The 21,518-nt window shown below is 30.9% G+C and overlaps 2 protein-coding genes across 2 annotated transcripts; one reads left to right on the plus strand and one right to left on the minus strand.

The window, feature by feature from the left end:
• Positions 1–878: 878 nt before the first annotated feature.
• Positions 879–1,914, plus strand: LOC105112110 (tetrahydrocannabinolic acid synthase-like). The gene has a single exon (XM_011007699.1). It carries the CDS (start codon positions 879–881, stop codon positions 1,908–1,910), a length of 1,032 nt encoding a protein of 343 aa, XP_011006001.1. The 3' UTR covers positions 1,911–1,914.
• A 5,166-nt stretch (positions 1,915–7,080) lies between these two features.
• Positions 7,081–9,003, minus strand: LOC105112111 (reticuline oxidase-like protein). Its single transcript, XM_011007700.1, has one exon. It carries the CDS (start codon positions 8,946–8,948, stop codon positions 7,350–7,352), a length of 1,599 nt encoding a protein of 532 aa, XP_011006002.1. The 5' UTR covers positions 8,949–9,003; the 3' UTR covers positions 7,081–7,349.
• Positions 9,004–21,518: the final 12,515 nt, after the last annotated feature.

Raw genomic sequence — 21,518 nt, forward strand, 5'->3', positions numbered from 1 at the left:
TCCACTGTTTTCATCAAACTTTTTTTTTCGCTTTTCTAATTATCCCTTAATATTTCATTACTTTTATTCTTCAATTTCTTTTTTTTAATTTTCTTTATTATTTTCATATTTTGTGTTCTTTAGCATAATAAATATAATTCATTAAAGGTTTTGGATTGATCTCTAAATTCGTTACTTTCAGTAATAATACTTCCACCGTTGTCTATAAAATTACAGTTTAATTATTTTTTCATTTTACTTCTATTTTTTTTAAATTACACTTTACATTCTTGGTCAATTCAAAGCTTAAAATAAACTAAAAAGATGAATATACTCTCATATATATAACACAACACAAGCATACATCTTCCCCTTTCTTCATCCATTATATCCCTTCCCTTCTTTCTTTTTATTTTGTTTTGTCTAAACAATCACAATCAAAGCCCCTTCTAATTAAACTGAAAAATTAAATTTTAATACACAAAATAAATTTATTTTTTTTACTCTAAATGAATTTGAAGAATTAGAATATCTAGATTTAAATTTTGATTTTATTTAGAATACCCTCATCTAGGGTTTTTTGAAGAATTTTTTGCAATACTTTCACTGACATTTTTGTTAATATTATGCATTAAGAGGTTTTTAGTTATTAAATAAAATATAATGGTAAATTTGTAAATACTTAATCTATTTTCTTGATTTTTTATGCCATGTAAATTTTTATAAACTTATAAAGTTCAAGATTCTTTTTTTTTTTTTAATTTTTAAATAAACGAAGACAAAGTGAAAAAATAAAAAATATGGTAACACTAGTTTTATAGTTCTCTAGAAGTTATAATGTATCGAGCTATATAGTAAGAGTAAGAAAATCATGATTATACAACCCTAAACTGTAAACCATGTTGCGAAAATATGGCCTTGCAGCCGACAATGTCGTTGATGTTCATATAATTGATGTCCATGGAAGACTTCTAGACCGAAAATCCATGGGCGAAGATCTTTTTTGGGCCATCAGAGGAGGTGCAGGTGGCAGCTTCGGAATCGTCACCGCCTGGAAGGTAAAATTAGTTCCTGTACCATCAACTGTGACAGTATTTACCGTTACCAAGACGTTAGAACAAGGTGCAACTAAACTCCTCTATAGATGGCAACAAATTGCTGATCAACTAGACAAGGATCTTTTCATCAGAGTTCAAATTCAGACAGCTAATGTCAGTAGCAACGGTAAAAGAACTATTACCACCTCCTACAATGCCCTGTTTCTTGGTGACGCCAACAGACTTCTCCAGGTAATGAAACACAGCTTCCCTGAATTGGGTTTGACACGACAGGATTGTATCGAAACAAACTGGATCAATTCTACTGTATATATGGCAGGCTTGAGTAATAATACTCCCCCTGAATTTTTCCTTCAAAGAACGAACCCGGACAGGGCCTACTTCAAAGCCAAATCTGACTATGCCAGAAAACCCATACCTGAAAAGGCACTTGAAGGGTTATGGGAGAAGTTTTTTGATGTAGAGAGTCCTCTTGTTGTGTTTACTCCTTATGGTGGAAAGATGAGCCAAATTTCAGAATCTCAGACTCCTTTCCCTCATAGAAAAGGTACCAAGTTCATGATCCTTTACTGGTCCAGTTGGCAAGATGCAAAGGAAAACGTTGCAAAGCATATAAATTGGACTAGGAAGGTTTACAGTTACATGACACCTTATGTTTCAAAGAATCCTAGGGAAGCATATGTTAATTACAGGGATATTGATTTGGGCATGAACAGAAATTCTAACACAAGTTTTGTCGAAGCGAGTGCTTTTGGTACCAACTACTTCAAGGATAACTTCTACAGGTTGGTGCATGTGAAGACCAAAGTTGATCCTGACAATTTCTTCTGGCATGAACAAAGCATACCACCTCTTTCACTCCACATGAGATAAAGAAATTGAAGTGGAATTCATCGCCAGGGAAGCTTCGTTGGATCATTATTTTCACAAGTCATGATTGGAACAGAGAACCTTTTTTTTTAATACTTTAGCTGAATAAAGAAATGCCATGCCGTGCAATCATGCTGTCTTGCGGTTTTTTTATTATAAATAAAAGCTTTGCATTAAGTAGACCAATTTCTTGAAGAAGAACGTTGAAAAATGTTTTAAAAAACATGATCAACAACTCAACAAGGAAACACCATTCTTGAACTTTGGCGGTTTTGCCACTGTTTTCATCAAACTTTTTTTTTCGCTTTTCTAATTATCCCTTAATATTTCATTACTTTTATTCTTCAATTTCTTTTTTTTAATTTTCTTTATTATTTTCATATTTTGTGTTCTTTAGCATAATAAATATAATTCATTAAAGGTTTTGGATTGATCTCTAAATTCGTTACTTTCAGTAATAATACTTCCACCGTTGTCTATAAAATTACAGTTTAATTATTTTTTCATTTTACTTCTATTTTTTTAAAATTACACTTTACATTCTTGGTCAATTCAAAGCTTAAAATAAACTAAAAAGATGAATATACTCTCATATATATAACACAACACAAGCATACATCTTCCCCTTTCTTCATCCATTATATCCCTTCCCTTCTTTCTTTTTATTTTGTTTTGTCTAAACAATCACAATCAAAGCCCCTTCTAATTAAACTGAAAAATTAAATTTTAAAACACAAAATAAATTTATTTTTTTTACTCTAAATGAATTTGAAGAATTAGAATATCTAGATTTAAATTTTGATTTTATTTAGAATACCCTCATCTAGGGTTTTTTGAAGAATTTTTTGCAATACTTTCACTGACATTTTTGTTAATATTATGCATTAAGAGGTTTTTAGTTATTAAATAAAATATAATGGTAAATTTGTAAATACTTAATCTATTTTCTTGATTTTTTATGCCATGTAAATTTTTATAAACTTATAAAGTTCAAGATTCTTTTTTTTTTAATTTTTAAATAAACGAAGACAAAGTGAAAAAATAAAAAATATGTTAACACTAGTTTTATAGTTCTCTAGAAGTTATAATGTATCGAGCTATATAGTAAGAGTAAGAAAATCATGATTATACAACCCTAAACTGTAAAATTAATCTCTATCAAATTAAGTTGTCTGGTAAGGATGAACCCTCGATGATGATGATGTCACAACTGGAATCGCGAGTACATTGTCTTTTCAATCAATTATTTAGGACTTTCTTTGGATACAATCTTGTGGGGTATTAATCGGAATATAGTGTCTCATCACAGACAAACAACTAAAGTTCCAATAGTCTCAGACCTTTTTCCGGCTACTTTTTATTGTAATAATTGCTCCACTACTTTTTTTTTGCTTTCAAAACAGGTTTACTTCAAGTTATTGGAGAATTTTAACTATTCCTATAATGTGTTCATTTTTTTTTAATATAAAGACATTCTCGGATCAATTTTCGTACATTAAGTCCAAATTAATCCTTCTTGATCGGATCTTAAATGATGAATGCTCACATTGAAATATTTTCATACAGTGTTCTTTAGGATTCGAATCCAAAAACATAACATGAGGAGTCAACCTCAATATCTATTAGACCAATTATTACAAAGTTAAAATTAAAATTAAATTGAGAGGGAGAGAGATTCACGGTCTATTACTGTCACTTTTGAACAGTTCACTGTTTCTACTGTTCATTGAATATTTATTTACTAACACCTATATATTTTCACTCTTCATAGCCTCTAAGAATCGTAATGTAGACATTGAGAGAGATCCAGCATGATTAACTATAGTACTGAATTAATTAAATCATTTTTATCTAGCTCATATTTTTTTCATTGAATTGAATGTCTATTTCAGGATAAGCAAGGCCCTAGTTTTTAATATTTTTCTTGCAACACATTCCTCGTCCCTCCACGGGAATGGTTTAAGCTGAGTTTTTATTTTTCTGTAAAAGAACATTTATCTAGTAATTTGTGGCAGCATATACTATGTTATTCTATTGCCTAGTGCTGTGGTTATTATTATTTTTTTCTATAGTATTATCATTATCCAGAACTCCCTTCTTAGTTTTCCTTAGGAATATGTAAAAACAGGAAAAAAAAAAATTTATGAGTGCACCTTTGAAATTTTGTATTGATTAATTTTCATAAATCAACTTTTGAATTTTCAAAAAAATAAAATTAATAAATAAATAAATAAATAAATAATTTAAAAAATAGATTAAAACAATACGAGTTAAAAGTTTTGATAACAAATAGGGATGAAATTATAAATTTGAAAGTAAAATTTAAAAACTTAATTGAAAAATTGATAAGTCAGAAGACGGGAGAGGTGTGTTGGAAAGATGTAAAAGTGATGGTTGTTTTTTATAAAATAATTTTGTTTTAATTTTTGTTAACTTAAGTAATGTATGTTGAAAAAAGTTTATTAATCCTAGGCTTTCTAGGTATTCTCATGACCAAAATAAGATTGAAAAACCAATTTTGAATTCAAATTATATTAACATGTAGGGTGTTTTAAGTTGATAATTTTTGGATTTAGAATCTCTTACATGATTTTTATATTTTGATGTTATTTGTTAGTTTTTTTATTCAAACATGTTTGTTTATAGTAGTGTGACTGTTAAGATAAAAAAATGCATGTTTTAGAGGTAAAAATGCCAATTCCTAGGGGTTGATAGTGATTGGGTTTTTTGGGCATTTTTTTTAGGTTTAAAGTAATGTTCTTCATGTTTTTAAAAAGAACATTATTCTAACCTATGATTTGGACTAATTTTGGTCTATTTCTTTGTGCTACATACTTCTTTATGCTTGATTAGTTAATAATCTATGATTTATTTGCATCAATAACAAGTTTTGATAGGTTATAATCCTATAGTTTTGGTTTTAAATCAAAACCCATTTTGATAAAATTGTAATGTTTAAGTGATAATAAAAGTGAATGGGTGCTAAATTATTGATCCTTACATGATTTCCAACATATTTGTGTCTTTGTTTTGATCGTATCTAGTCTAATTTGGGGTTCGTGTTGCTGAGTTCATGGTTGAATGTTCTTCGCATTCTTTGTGTTTGATCTGTTTTGTCCAAGAACTTAGTTTTTTTTGTTTAATCTATTTTTTATTTTTTTATTTTTTTTGGATCAAACAAAGATCGTTGGTTCGGTTTATTGTTCAATCAAAGATTTTGGGTCATTCCAGTTGGGATAAAATCAGGTCAAAGGGTTGAAACCCTATTTGGCTTATAATCTTTTTGTTAAAGGGTTTTTGGTTTAAAAATATGTTTAGCAAACACCTACTTAGGTTTGTTATGATAGTTTTATTTTAAGAAAAAAATGAGTTTTTGTTAAGCAAAGTATAAATAAGGAAAAAAACAAAAAATATTTTCTTTTTTAATCTTGCATATGGCAAAAAAATCCTAAAATTGTTTGAGCATTTTTTTTTAAAAAAAAATTCTAAAATATTGTGGTATGTTTTTTTTTAAGAGATATTGCATGGATTTTATATCAAGTTTGTAAAATTTCAAGGGATTTTGATTTATATTTTAAAAATAGTTTTGGAAAGAAAATATATTATCTACTTTTAATACAAGGATAAAAAACCTAAAAAGAGTTAATATCCTAAATATTATTATGGATAATAATTTATTATTACTTACTTTAATATAAGGATAAAAAATTTGTATAAGATTAGCATCTAGAATATTATTAAGAATAATACAACTTATTCATTTTTAATATAAAGATAAAAACCATAAAAAATTTTATTTGAAATATTATTGGAAATGATGCATTAGCAAAAATCCCAAGTTTACCCAAAAACAAGACACAGTGATAATTGAAGCAAAAATCCTAAATTTACCCCAAAACAAGACATAATGATAATTGAAAGCATTTCACCTTTACAGATTGATTTCTTCTCTGTATTATTTAGGTGGATTGGAGAGTAGTAGCTGTATTTTAACAATATTCGCCTAAATAAGTGGTACAGTAGCAAAAAAATGATGGCACAATCCATACAAGAGAAGTTATATGTTTTAGTAGGAAGAGCATGAGATTAAGGGATTTACTTTCCATGTGGTCTCAAGTCTGAGCTCTATGATCGCTAATAAAATAGCTATTAGATATTTATATGGTTGTTGAATTTAAAATTTATAGAATTAATCGAGATAAATATAAGCTAGTGTATACCCACATCAATTAAAAAAAAAGAAAAAAAGAAGTTATATGGGTTGACAATGGATAGACATTTCTGCCATAAACAAGATACAAAACTAACCATAGCACATGCATGTATCGACATCAACTTAATTATTATATTTAGCCTGATTTGTAGATTTTGTGAAGGATTAAATTAGTCAACCTAATTAATTAATTACTTAACATAAAAACCTCCAACCCAAATCAATGGCTATATGTTAGTTAATGCATGTAATTTGCGTACACCAAGTCATTTACACTGTCATTTTTCCTATTAATAGTTACAATCTATACAAGGAGCTAGCCCAAGTCGGCCAATAATTATGTGGAGTAATAACAGTTACTTTTACTATGATTTGTGTGATACTATGATTTCTCTATCACACTAATTATTAATGTTAATATCTTAATCATAGCTATTAAGCTTACCTGACCCGACTGGTTGACATGTTAAGATGTTTGTCTTTTTTTAGAGCTGTGATATCATATTGAAAAACAGAAGGATAAGTTTTACTAGTTCTTCAGTGCTATCTTTTTCATACAAGTAAACATTTCTCTAGTTAACACTTCATTCTAAAGTGTTAACTAGAGAAGAGGAGCGGATTAAAAACATCTTACATGAATGATTCTTTTAGACTTTTAGTTCAAGAGAATAGCTAAGTTGTAGTGCTTTCAAATTTCTAGATAATGATAGAAATATCTGATTATGTTATCTTTCTTAATCTCTCCGGTTGACAGCTAGTAGTTTATTTGATTGGTTTGTTAGTCAACTCCACAGTTTTCTCTACGCTGCTCTACTGTTCTCATCTAAGCTCGTTAGACTTGTAATGTTGAGGTAAAGGGTTCAATTCACATGTTCACAGCATTTTACGTACGTGATCACTAACACCAGACTTAAGTGCATCATTAAAGGCACGTTAGCATATTATTCAATATTTTGTAAATTGTTCACCAAATTGCTGTATTTTATTAAATAATTTAGATCTCATCATCATCTAGGATTCAACAATCACGATTATTGTACGTCTTTCTACTAAATTTCGATTGCTACATGACAGAATAGCTTGCTTATTACACATCATTTTGGGACTGCAATTACTGTTTATTTAACCAAATTATTACAACAAATCAAGGATGTTGGTTCTGTAAAAAGCGCCTAAACATGGTGATCTAACCACCCTTCTTTCTGGCCCTGTTTTACTCTTCAGCTTCTCTATCTCATGTGAAGTGGAAGAGGTGGGATGCTTTGTTCATGCCTGAAAATGTTGTCAGGATCAACTTTGCTCTTCACTAATGCCAACCTGTAGAAGTTACCCTTGAAGTATTTAGCACCCCAAACACTTGCCTTAATAAAGCTAGTGTTAGTATTCCTGTTGATACCCAGATCAAGATCCCTGTAATTCACATATGCTTCCCTTGGATTCTTGGAAACGTAAGGTGCCATGTACATGTAAAGCTCCCTGATCCACTTTACGTGCTTTCCAACATCCCCTGAAGCATCCTGCCAGCCAGTTACATACTGGATCATGAATAGATCACCCTTTCTATGGGGGAAAGGAGTCTCAAACTCAGAGATTTTGCTCATCATTCCACCAAAAGGATTCCATATCATGAAAGCGCCCTCTTCTTTGAAAAGCCTTTTCCAAATACCTTTCAGTGCAGATTCAGGGATAGGTTCTTGGACAAAATCTGACTTGGCTTTGAAGTAGCTCTTCAATACGTTATTTGCTTGAAGTAAAGCTTCGGGAGGTGTATTGCTCGGATAGCTGCCAGTGTATAGCACAGATTCGAGCCAGGTAGTTTCGATGCAATCCTTCTGTGTCAAGCCCAATTCTGGAAAGCTAGATTCCATTACCTTGAGGAGTCTCTTGGCATCACCAAGAAACAAGGCATTATAGGAAGTTGTGATAGTTCTGTTGCCTCTGGTACCGGCTGTTTGAATGCTAACTCTAATGAAGAGGTCTTCGTCAAGTTTGTCAGCAACTTGCTGCCATCTATAGAGGATCTTAGTGGCACCTTGTTCCAAGGTCTTCGTAACTGTAAAGACTGTTACAGTTTCTGGAACAGGGACCAATTTTACTTTCCAGGCAGTAATAATGCCAAAGCTTCCTCCTCCTCCTCCTCTGATTGCCCAAAAAAGTTCTTCTCCCATGGCTTTTCTATCAAGAATCCTGCCCTGAGCATCGACTATGCGAGCATCGATGACATTATCAGCACCGAGGCCATATTTCCTCATCATAGGACCATAAGCACCACCTATAATGTGCCCACCCATGCCTAAACTGGTGCAAAGGCCAGCAGGGAAACCATGCTTTTTACTTTTTTCAGCAATCCTGTAGTAAAGTTCACCATTTGTGGCGCCTGCCTGAACCCAAGCGCTATTATCTTCGATGTCAACGTCAACGGACCGTAGCTTGGCAAGGTCTATAATAATGAAAGGGGATTCAATTGCAGAGACATAAGAGACAGCATCGTAATCATGGCCTCCACTGCGAACTCTAAAGTGAATTCCAAGCTGTTTGCAGCAAACAACAGCTGCTTGAATGTCGGATTCATTGAATGGTGTGAAGATAAACTCTGGCTTCGGCACTGAAGGCAATGTATACCTCAGGTTTTGAGCAGTAGAAAGTAAAACTGTGGTGAATGAAGAGTTATTAATTGGAGAGTACAAGGCAGTGGAGAAAGGAAAGGAGGATTCTGAAGTTGTTGAGAGACATTGTCGAAACCTATCCTGAATTGGGTATGAAAATACAAATGGAGATAGGAGTAGGACTACAAGTATTGAAAGAATGGAAGCACTTGGAAACACCATTTTTGCCTACTTATTTCTCTATCTCCCTGGCTTGTGTATCGAAACCCGAAGCCCCAAGATTACTTATATAGTAATCTTGATGAGTATGAGTCACATTATTCAGGGATTAAATGTAAGCCTTATTGTAATGATTTTTATTATATCTTCAACAACCAACAGGCAACTTGGGCCTAGATATTGGTCATCTATGCTTTTCCATGTGAAATTCCTGTTTTGACAAATATTTTACCTGACTTTTCTGCGAAGGGATTCTTCAGAAACTAGACGGAAACTTGTTCTGGTCACCATTTGGTTTCTCATTACATTACTCCATTCACATGATCTTAACCATTTCTTAGTGCTTGGAGCTACATGTGTTGCGCTATTAGAGTTCATACTGGTTCCAACCCTTTGAGATTCTGAAACAACCTGCTTCTGCAACTATTGAAAATCTCACTGGTAGGAGAACATTATTCGTTTACATACTTTAGTCCTAGCCCGCAGCCAATCAAGAAATTTAAACTACATAATTGATTGCCATTCACACATGTATTATTTTGTTGGTATTAATTAAAAGTCATCTCTTAGTTATGTTTGATATTAATTATTCTACGACTCTTTTTTTCTTCTTTCAAAACTGGGTTTCTTCAAGTTGTAAGAGAATTTTACCTCCTGTCAGTAGTATCATTGAATTGAATGTCCATTTCAGTATAGCAATTTGGTACCACCCTAGTTTGAAATCCCTCCATTGAGATGGTTTATATATATATATATATATAGTGTTATTAATTCTATAATAAGTAAGGGATTGTTATCTACATTATTATCCAGAACTCCATCCTTAGTTTTCCTTAGAAAAAACTTTGAAATCTTGAATGACTAATAATTGAGAGCAAACTAATGTAGAATACTTCGCGGTGGAGGATTTCTGAAGGGTCAAAGATTGCTAGCCTCCAAGAAATTACAAACCCTCCAAGAACGCAAAAGCCTGGCCCAGAGAAAGAACCAACCTCGCACTAGGCGGCTTAGGTCCACTATAACATCGAGTTTATGCCATTTGCACTATTTTACTTTTCTTTTAGCAGCCGACATTCAAGACCTTCTGTCGCATGCTTTGAAACCTTTTTTTTTTTTTTTTCATAAACTCATGATTTTTTTTCTCGTTTAATATATTTCAAATCACTTGAATGGAAAAAAAATATATACTAAAGCTATTTTTGTTTTGACAATAATATCTATATGAGATATATGTACATCATGGTTCCCTTTTATTTTTTACGCAGTTCCTAGGAAACAGTCATCTAAAGTGATTAATATGCTAATTTTTATTTTTATATGATTCTTCCTTCAACTCTATTAAAAAATAATATAAATTATATATTCAATCTTATATAATAATTTAAATTATTAAATTAAAATAATTTTATAATAATTTCAAAATTTTTAAATTTAATTAGATAAGTAAGTCAGCCCAAAACCTAATAACAAATTTGATAAATTAATCTAAATTATTTTAAATTAATTTAAAAAAACTAGGTTTTATCTAGGTTATAAATTGATACATTAAATAATTTTCACTCGATTTAATTTAAAATTTTAATTTAAAATCTAACATAAATTGACAACTAAGCCTAGCCAAATTTTTTGATTTTTTTTTGGTGAAAAGCCTAGCCAAGTTAATAACAACGCGTGCTTAGTGGAATCTTGTTATTAATATTGGATTATAACATATATTGCAACATCGAACATGCCGCATATTTGTCAAGCTTCTTTTATTTGTTTTAACCTTTTTTTATTTGTTTTACTTCTAGAAAATTAACAAATATAAATAGACATATCAACAAAGTATTTTATTGCTAAATTGTACTGAATTTTTCTGACTAAATATATTTTTTATAATATTTATCGATAAACATTGACGGAAATATTCTTATGATATATACAAAGAGAATTACAATAAAAAAATAAATAAAAAATCTAAAAATACAATGGTGTATTATTTTTACAAATATTTAAATTTGTTTATTAAATTTATCAATAATATTTAATTGATGACAACCCTCCTCTCTTCTTCTCAAATTTCTTCTTCTTCCTCTATGTTTTTTTTACCATGAACAACACAACCCCCACCCCAAATTTTATCTTAAATCAACTTTTCATTACAATTATAATCACTCTAACACTTAGTTTTTTAACATCTTTGTTCTAATTCAAATTTTATTAAGGATTCTCCACTTCAAATAAACAAAACCATTCATTTTTTATTTGAACTCAATTTTAAAATGTCGATTTTTGTTGCATATGTCATGACTCAAATTTGACTCCTATTTTTGTATATTTTGAAAAAATAAAAAATATATGTTTTTTCAGTGGTTTTATTTAATTTCTATTTCAAAAAAAATCTTTTAAAGAAAAAAACAAAATGCAAAATATTAAAAAATTAAATAGAAAAAGCTGGGGTTTGAAATTGAATTGATAATTGAGCTTCACATTTGAAAATAAAGTTTGAAAATTTTTAGATAATAATTGAGGTTTGAATTGAAGAGTAAATTAAAGAAAAAAGCTTAATTTGATTTGATTTTGCTAAAAGTGAAAGAAAATTGAAATTCAATGTTTATTTTGAAATAAATAGTTAATTTAGAAATCAATCAAGGTTTTGATTGAAAAAGAAAAGTCAGAATTGGAAGTTAGATCATCAAAATTATATAATTAGAGATATAATTAAAAAGAAAAGGATGATTTACGGTAAATTGGTAAATTGAATGAAATTGGAAAAGTTCAAAATCCAAGGATTGTAATGAGAACGAGGGATGTCTGCCTGTATTCTTACTCCAGTCTATTTCAATCCATTTAATTTAATTTAGTCCAAATTGATTCGTTGATTTCAATCATATTATTCCAATTGGATTAATTTATTCAATTTAGTCCCAAATTAAGTCCAGAGATTGTAATCTCCCAACTATAGCCGGATTCTTGAGCAATTAAACCCCAAAATCCTGCAATCAGTTTCAGATTTTGGATTGCAGTCCCAAGCAATTAAGTCCAGATACCAATCTCCCAATTCCAGGAAATCAGCTATGGAATTCCTGCAAATCATAGAATTTCCTGCATCAAATGCCAAACTTTCAGTTCCATTCTCTCCTTCAAAAAGGCACGAACAAGAGACAACCAGGGGGGCCTCTCATTTAGCTAAAAGGATTGACCATGCACACAGCCTTCATGATCCATTTCCTTCAAACGCCATAACTACCCAGTTCCATTCCTCTTCTTTCCCACACGGAGACCATTGCCATTGCCATTGCCATTCCAGTCCCGGATCAAAACCAACACTGTCCAGATTAACCATAACCACGACACCTCAGTAGACTACCAATTGATCTCTCCAGCCAATCATCTCCCTCACCAGTCAACCATCAATCACTGATACTATATTTCAGAACTACCAGCCTCTCATTCAACTAAAGGATTCAAACAACACCACATCCTAGAACAACACAAAAGCTTCCATCCTTCACTCTCGAAAAAATACCAGCACAGGAACAAAGGAGGCGACAAAGGACAGAGAGCCGCCAGAAAAAACCAAACCCGAAACCCATGGTCTTCCTCGCATAGCCAACCCAACAAAAAGAGAAAGAGACAGCCACAATGAAGAGAAGAGATGGAGATTGGTCACGGTCTTTCTTTTTAGAATGAGAGAAGGCTGAGAATGTTGAAAAGTTTTCGTAGCAAAATAAGCCAGTGATTTCGTCTTTGATGTACAGAGAATAATTCTGTAATATTTTCCGCTCATACGATTTGATAATTTGCATTGAGTAAAGGAAGTGTCTGGAAAGCTGTTGAAATCGTTATTTAAAAAAAAATATTTTTTTTATATATTTTTACAGATATAAAAATTATTTTTTAAAAAATAAAAAATATTATCTTAATATATTTTTAAGTAAAAAATATTTTTATTTTTATGATATATAAAATAATTTCATAATATTTTCCGCTCATAAGATTTAATAATTTGCATTGAGTAAATGAAGTGCATGGAAAGTTGTTGAAACTGTGTTTATTAAAAATTTAATTTTTTTTAAAATTTTTTTTTTATGTTTTTAGATTGTTTTGATATGTAATTATTAAAAATTATTTTAAAAAAATAAAAAAATATTATCTTGATATATTTTCGAATAAAAATAACTGTAATAGCTATCACCCTCTCAAACACTTCCTAAAATTCAATTCTATTTTTACTATCTTCATGCATCCAACGTTTACATAAAAATAAACACAAAAAAAGTAAAAAAAATATTTAATTTACATGTTTTTTTTTTTAAAAAGGAACCCTAGATTTCAAATCAAACATTAGTTACATACATTTTTAGCAATTTTTTGATGTGTCTAAATATCACTGTCAAACTTTTCACAAAATTAAAAATTAAAAAAACTAAAAACAATTACAATAATTGATGACAATCAAAAAGATAAATTAAAAAAATACATAATAAAGATAATTTTTTATAATAAAAGATGCTGTAAGAATGACAATGTTCTTTCCTTGGGTATAATTAATATTTTACCCGAGTCTCTGAAACTAATGCTAACTTTTAGAATCTCATATTTCTTTTAATTACTAAATGATAACTTTAATTTTCTATTTTTCCATTTGCTTGCAACGTCTACCGAGGTGCAACAACATATTTTTGTAGTGTATATATACATTATTTGGGTGTTTACTTGTTTAATAGTTTTTTCTCATAGAAATTTGATATATGAATGTATGATGTGTACATTGTAAGGTTTATTTGAGATTTTATAAAATTGTATTTATTTATAAATTAATGAAATTTATTTTGAATTTGTGATTTAAGTGTTTTATGATGAAATAAAAAAATGGCTTATTTAACGGATTCATTTTATGTTTTATCATTTTTATTGTTGAGTTGAAATTTTCAGTAAATATATAAAAATTTAAATTTATATAAATAATTGATAATGAATTAGTTGAACTATTAAAATAGTTTGAATAAGTTTAAGTTAAACTAATGTTCTTTAATTTATTTAGTTTATATAATTAATTAATACATTTTGTTATAGATTTGACATAAGTAATGGATAATCGTTCATGAATGTATTAAGATTTACCAGAATAGTTGCGTAGGATGGATTATTGTAACGGAGTTCAGGGTTTTATTAATTATATACCATCTAATTCAAGAAATATTAGTGTAGGTAATATCAGATGTCCACATAAAAGGTATAAAAATAAAAAGTTTACGATCCAAATATTGTAATGATGAATCTTCTACAAAAAGAAAAGGATTCATGGAGAGATATTTGTGTTAGATTGCATAAGAAGAACCATATGTTTCTCATGAGACCATGGTAGAAAAGATGGTTGAGTTAACTATCATGGTAGAAAATATGATTGAGTTAACTTCTAGTTTTAACAACGTGCATGAAAATATAGATGACAATAGTAATCCTTATCAGAATATGGTTATAAATACGATGAGAATGAATTAGAGTTATGGCGGTCAATGTCTAATAGTAATTCTAGTTTTAATGTAGGGTTTTATTGGTCATCCCAATATTTAAAAAAAAAAATTAAAGTTTTAATATTTTATATGAAAAATTAAAAAAAAAACATCCATGTGAATATAGACTATATATGTTATAAATAATAAAGTTTTAAAAAATATCTTTTAATTTTTTTATCCCATATTAAAAAAATAATATATTTTTTAATTAAAAAGAAAAAAATTAAAAGAAACGCACAGGAAGCCCTAAAAATTTCTCTGTCTCTATTACAAATTAAAACAAGCCACCACCCCCTTTGTTTTGGATTTTCTCTCCCAAAACCAGCAAAGCTTCCCTTTTCACCTGGCCAAAACAGCTGCCATAGAGGCTTGACCACAACTTCCCTCGTCCCTTTCTCTTTCTCAATCATCCCTCGGGCTTTTTGGCCAAAACTAGAGAGTCCCACCTCCTTCTTCTCGAGTCACCTATTGGCCAAACCAAGAGACCCAACTCTTTAGGATGAAGCAGCAACTCACCACAGAAAATTAACTAACAATAATAGGAATCACTATCATTGGTGATTTGCTTGTTTTTTGCATTATTCTTTTTTTTCTAGTAGCATTAATGGTCTGAAAATGAAACAACATAAACCATTCATTTATGTGTTTCTTTTCCGAGACTGGCCTCGTGTATGGTAACAAACTTCTCACCCAACTTGTCTCTATCAGGCTAGCTTCCATGGATGACTGGAGCATTTGCAAATAGCAGCTCATTGTAGAGAAGATGAAGAAATAAGAAGAGAAACCGAAGGACAAAACCACATTTTAGGAGGGGAAAAAAAACACCAGGTCTCATCCGAGTTTTCCAGGGTCATGGGTCGACTCATCAGGTCAACTGGGTTGTTGCACTTGCCAGTCTTTTAACAAACCTGAACCGGTCCAAACTTTTATACTACCAAATTCATGATGAAACCCCTCGGCCTAGGATAACATAAAATTGACATGTGTCCAAACTTCTACATATTGTACTACCTTAAAAATATCGAGTGTAAAACATGTTAGCATGCTTGTTATAAACGAAAAACTAATAGGGAAGGGACTTTAATCGCATATCGAAAACTTAAATGCTTCCTAATCATACCTAGACTGCAAATGTTATTGATGCCACCAAATACTACTAAGCACATGATATGACATCATTTACATGATGTGGTGAATGAAGTGATGATGCACTCTTCCAATGGTGAAGCCTGTAAACCTTTTAATAGGGTGCATCCTTAATTTTCAGTAGAATTAAGGAATGTACATCTTGGTCATATACATAAAAATTCAATCCATTCAGTTCACTACTGCTTCTTATCCTTGTTAGTCGGGGATACTAATGGTTTATAACTTGCCATTGTAGATGTGTTTGAGATCAGAGTTCATGTTTTTATCTATGATCATACTTATCCTTAATAGTTCGGATCAGAATATAGATATTTATCTTCATCTATTGATTGATAAGTTAAAATTGTTATGGTCATCTGAGGCTTTGACACATGATTTATCAAGGACACAAAATTTTCAAATGAAAGCAGTTTTGATGTGAACTATTAATAATTTTCCTATATATGAAATGATTTCTTATTAGAGCACTCATGTAAAACTAGCATGCCCTTATTGTATGGAAAATAACAAGGCATTTACATTAACAAATGGTGGTAAAATGCCTTTTTTTTTTTTATTTCCATCGATGGTTTTTGCTAATGGATCACAAGTATAGAAAGGACTTTTTTGTTGGTAAAGTTGAAAATGATGTTACATTTTTGCTACCGTAGGGTGAAGAATTGTATAACATGGTGTTGGAGTATGTTGACATTGTATGTGGTTTTCAATCCAATAAGCATAAATTTTCTAGTTTTGATTTGACCCATGATTGGGTAAAACAAAGTATTTTTTGAGAGTTTTTTTATTGGAAGATCAATCTTCTATATCACAACCTTGATGTCATGAACATTAAAAAAAATATGTTAGGAAACATTTCAACATGGTTATGGACGTGAAAGGGAAGATAAAGGACAACATCAAGGTTATAATGGATACATCTTTATTTTTTCACAATAAAAATATAGAGTTAGTTTATGATAAGTCATGTGATGCAAAGCCCAAAGCTAACTTCACCTTAGAAAATAATGCATAGTTACTTGTCTACCAATGACTTAAGCATCTTTGTTTTTTTTTATATAGACATGCTTCAAATATATGAACGTTGATGAATTTGAAAAATTGCAAATTATATGAAATAAAGAGTTATGACCACTATTGCATGTGTGCGGTGTTGCAACGATCATGTCCACTCTTGAAATGTATCTGGCAAATGTGGGGAGAAAAAGAATTCTTGTCTTTTATTAGTGGAAAGATAGAATAGGAGTCGTCACCTAATATTTTGATCACTAGGAACCTTAACTAGTCTCAGAGATCAAGTACGAGGACTAATTGCGTAAAAGAATATATTAGCACCTCAAATACGCCCTACCTGAGGTAAGCTATATTGTTTAATTATATGATAAAATCTAAGGTATTATTATATTTTTAATTATTGGTCCGTCTATAGATTAAAAAAAGTTGTTCTCGATAAGGAGATCCTTATCTTATTGGGTAAAAAACCTAACCGTTCTAATATCTATAAAAGAACTGCCTCTTTGCTTGAATAAGTTGCAAACACTACATATAGAGAGATTTGAAATAAATATTGTCCAGACAATCTGTAAACTTGAGATAATATTCTCTTCATCATTCTTTTACTCAATGAAGCAACTACTCATACCTTTATCATTTGACACAAAAATTAGAGGACTAATCCAATATATTTAGATGTATCCATTTGAGAGGTTAGGAATTATACATGTATCATAGTTAAAATTCTATTATCTTTTTTTAAACAAATTCAAAACATTCAATTAATTCCATACAGATACCTATTCAACCTTAAAAAAAAGTAAAAAACAAGGTGTGTGTTAAGACTTCTATATAAGAGGTTTGTATTGTTTAAGAGATTTTAATATTTATCTCGTATTATTTAAAGCCTCACTTGAAAACAAGAATCAACCATGTTCCACAGAATGATGATGGTAAAGAAGTGCTTTCGAGTGGGAACATGTCCATATTCTCTCATCCTACATAACCCATATCAAGAAATACTATGAGAATAAGATATTTGACAAATATAAAATTCATACAAGCACACAATTATGTGTTATTTAGTTGCGATGAACTGAGACAATTGATTCAATAAGTATAATACTCCACATGTTGTTACTTTCAAACAATTTATCTCTTATACTATTATAAATTGATAGAATGTTGAATTCCTCATAGGCAACATCATTAATTTTTACTATCTAAAAAATTACAGCTAACTGAATCTCAAATATTTTGATTACAAGGTGAACAATTTTCTATGTGGTTTAGAACATATGTAAGACTATTTAGTGATTCTTATCTCTTGTGAAATTTAATTTCATTACACATTTCTATGATGGAGATATAATTTATATACCAGGCTTATCAATTGGGAGGGAATGCTAGTATTCCTTTGAATTTACTAAGTTTAGATCCTGAAAGAAAGGTGCAGTGCTATAATGAGTATTTCATAACGAACATGTGTTTCTTACTAAATGGTATGGTCAGGGTAGAAAGACATATAACAATGGAGTTTGTGTTAAGAGATTAACTTCTAATGAGTTTGAAGTTGATTACCATAAGAGGTTAGAAGAGGTCATTCAATTGCAATATCATAATGAGTAAAATAAAGTCTTTTTGTTCAAATAATGTTTTTTTTTTTTTTGCCAAGCAAAGCCAGTAAGTTTATTACACATACACTCCTTCTTTTAAAAAGGGTCGTTTAATAGTTAATTGGTCATTTATAGTGATAACTACACCTAAGGGTCATGTCCAGGTTGTTTAAGATGGAAATGATGAATTAATTGTGGGAAATGATGTCTTTTAAGTTAATGAATTAGTTAATTCATATTGAGTTGCTCCATCTAATAACTTATAAGAAAATTTAAATTTTCACATTATTAAGAATATTTTATTGATGTTAAAGTTGAAGAGTTAAATGATGTTTTGAGAACCAACAGATATATACAAGTTGATGAAGATGATGATAACGACAAAATCAACATAGAAGATTGCGATGAATATTGTCACACCCAGACATCGCGATGATTGATTAAAAATTTCTTATGGAAAAGGAATAGATATCTGACATCTTGTTCTTTGGAGAAAAATATATAGTTCAAGGTGTCGCCACCTAGTATTATAGTCACTAGTAACTCTAATTGATTAATATAGTTTCTAATGGTGCGAGACTGGTTACGTGAAAAAAAAGATACTATCACTCTTTACGTGTTTTACTTAAGGTAAACTGCATTACTGATTTTGTTTAAAATCGCTAAGAGTTTGTGCTTTCTCTTTTTTTTTTCTTATCATATTCCCGACTTTGACATTAATAAATAGTCACTTATAAATATTTTTAACTCAGGTATTTATAAATATTTTACACAATTCAAAAGGTATAGTACTCCTGACTCTGATATCAATAAATAAACTTATAAAATTTAAGTTTTAAAAAAATAAATATTTTTTATTTTATTTTTTAAATTAGATCTAATCCAGGTATAGGTTAGATTCAATGCTCCGGCTGGCCAGTGGCCCAAGCCGATGGCCTGGCTGGCCACTATTACATGCATGCGTGAATAGACGCATGCATTCAAACATAACAGGTTAATTATTTTAGCGAGCAAGAAAGGAAACTTACCTGGTCGTGTCGTTGCTGGAGGTGAAGTAAAGGGAGACCGCCGGAAGATGCTGGAGACCCGTGGCTGGGCAAACCTCTCAACCTTCCCTTCGTTCTTCTGTGTTTATCCTTTCTCCTTGGTCCCTTCTTCTCTCTTTTTTTCTACTTTTTTCCTGCTCTGCTCCTCTCTGGCTCTTCTCTGTTTCCTCGTCCCTTCTCTCTCCACTGGTTGCGTATTTCTGGCGCGGAGGAGGAAGCTACTTTAAACGGTGGATGGCTGGTGAAGACTGCGACGGAAGAGAGAGTGGCTGCTCCTGCAGTTGCCTGCTCGCGGTGCGTGCGGAGAAGGTCGCTTGCTAGAGGTGCAACCTACTGCTGTTCACGGCTGGTGCTGCAGGATGATTAGTTGATGCAAGAGAGGGCGTACGGTTGTTGTTGTATTGATGCTGGAGCTGGAAGAGGTGCACAGTGCTGTTTGCTGGATGTTGCTGGACGGCTGCTGGAGCTGGAGGAGGCGCACCGTGCTAGTTGCTGATGTATGCTCACGGTGCATGGAGATGGCTGAGCTGCTGCTAATCTTGACGCTCTGGGAGGATGGATCTGTCTACTGCTGTTGCTGTTGGTAGTCGGCTTGTTGTTGTTGCCGCTGCAAGACGACTGAGCTGTTGAGAAGCGCCAGTGAAGCTTGCAGTTGAGGGGAAGGGAAAATGCAGGAGGAAGAGGGCTCCTGTGGCAGCAGCAAGGTCCCTGCTCGTCTTCTCTCACGCCGGCCTCTCAATAGCAGCGAAATCTCCCTTCCCCTGGTGCAAGAACTCTCTGCTTCTCTTGATTTTATTTTTTTTTAACAGAACCAACTTTCCTTCCTGCTTGTTGTGGGAAGAAAACCCTTGCTTGCGCGTTTCTGCTGGTATTTGTCGTCGTCCGCGTCTTCTCCCTTCTCCTGGAATAGCTCCCGTTTATGTGTGTGTGTCCAGATTTTATAGAGGTGGACGGGGTGACTGGTTTTGCCTCCCTTTCCTCCTCGTGTTTTCGGCTAGATTTCTGTATCATAGGTTTTTTTTTTCTGTTTTTTTTTTCTTTTTTGTCATAGGTTTCTTGTAATTAATGGTATGTAGTTATAGTGTAAGAATTTTATCGGATTGAAATTTGAATTTGATTAAGAATTAAAATTGAAAATAAATAATTATCATTATCTTGAAGATAAAAATACAATGATAAAAATACATTATAATTCTTAGTTTTCGCGCAAAGTGGCAAATCACACTAGTTTTTCATCAAAATAAATTTTTGATATTTTAATTTTATATTTTATATCTTATAAAATTAAATTAAAAGCTAACGAGCTAAAATTAGATTACAACAAATATCACTACCACAATCTTTAGATTTACCGATATAATTTTCTGTCAATATTTCTATTATCATTTTGTTGGTAATTAATTTACTATCGAAATCATCGCAAGAATACTCTGTCGATAAATCTTTAGTCAGTAATTTTGTATTCGTTGATAATAAAAAAATATTATTACAGATGAATTTACTGACCAAAAAGACACTTAAAAAAAATATTATCCGCTTCATTTCGTCGGTATTTTCCTTAGAAAAATACTATATATAATTCTATTAGTAATTATTTAAAAATATTTTAAAAAAATTATTTTAAAAAATAATTAAATAATTAAATTAATATAAATTAACACTCTATAATACTCAAAACGCTTGGAAAAAAAATCATATGAAACAAATAATCCTACAACAATATTCATATAATTATTAAGAATAAAAACAATTAAAAATAAAATAAAATAAATAAATATAGTGAAAAAAAAATAAATCTCATCTTAATGTGATTGCAAGTGAAGCTTAAAAAAAATATAAAGTATATTAATTAAAAAAACTAAAAAAAATAAATACATACGCATGAAGAAAAAAAAATGAATTGAGGACAGAAGAATATATAAGTGATATACTCGTCAATTATATTCTTTTTTTATTATTTTCTTCCAACAATTTTTTATTTTATTTTTATTTTTTCTTTTCCTTTTTTCTGATTTTTTTTATGTGGGGTCCAAATGGGTAATAACAGTACTAATGAACGAACAATTGCTTGGGTCATACAACAAAGTGGAAAAAGGGTAGGATGGTTCAGAATTTCCAGTGAGACATCTAAAAATCCTATCCTTAAGTGGGAGTGAAACTACGAATGAAGGAGAAACTAGCATGAAAACAAGAAGTGAAAGAGTAGAACTTGAAAGAACCATGTTTTGGCTTGTGTCTCCAATGGCTCTTGCAGAGATGTGATCAATA

Source organism: Populus euphratica, unplaced genomic scaffold, assembly GCF_000495115.2.
Source record: "Populus euphratica unplaced genomic scaffold, PopEup_1.0 scaffold324.1, whole genome shotgun sequence".
NCBI lineage: Eukaryota > Viridiplantae > Streptophyta > Magnoliopsida > Malpighiales > Salicaceae > Populus > Populus euphratica.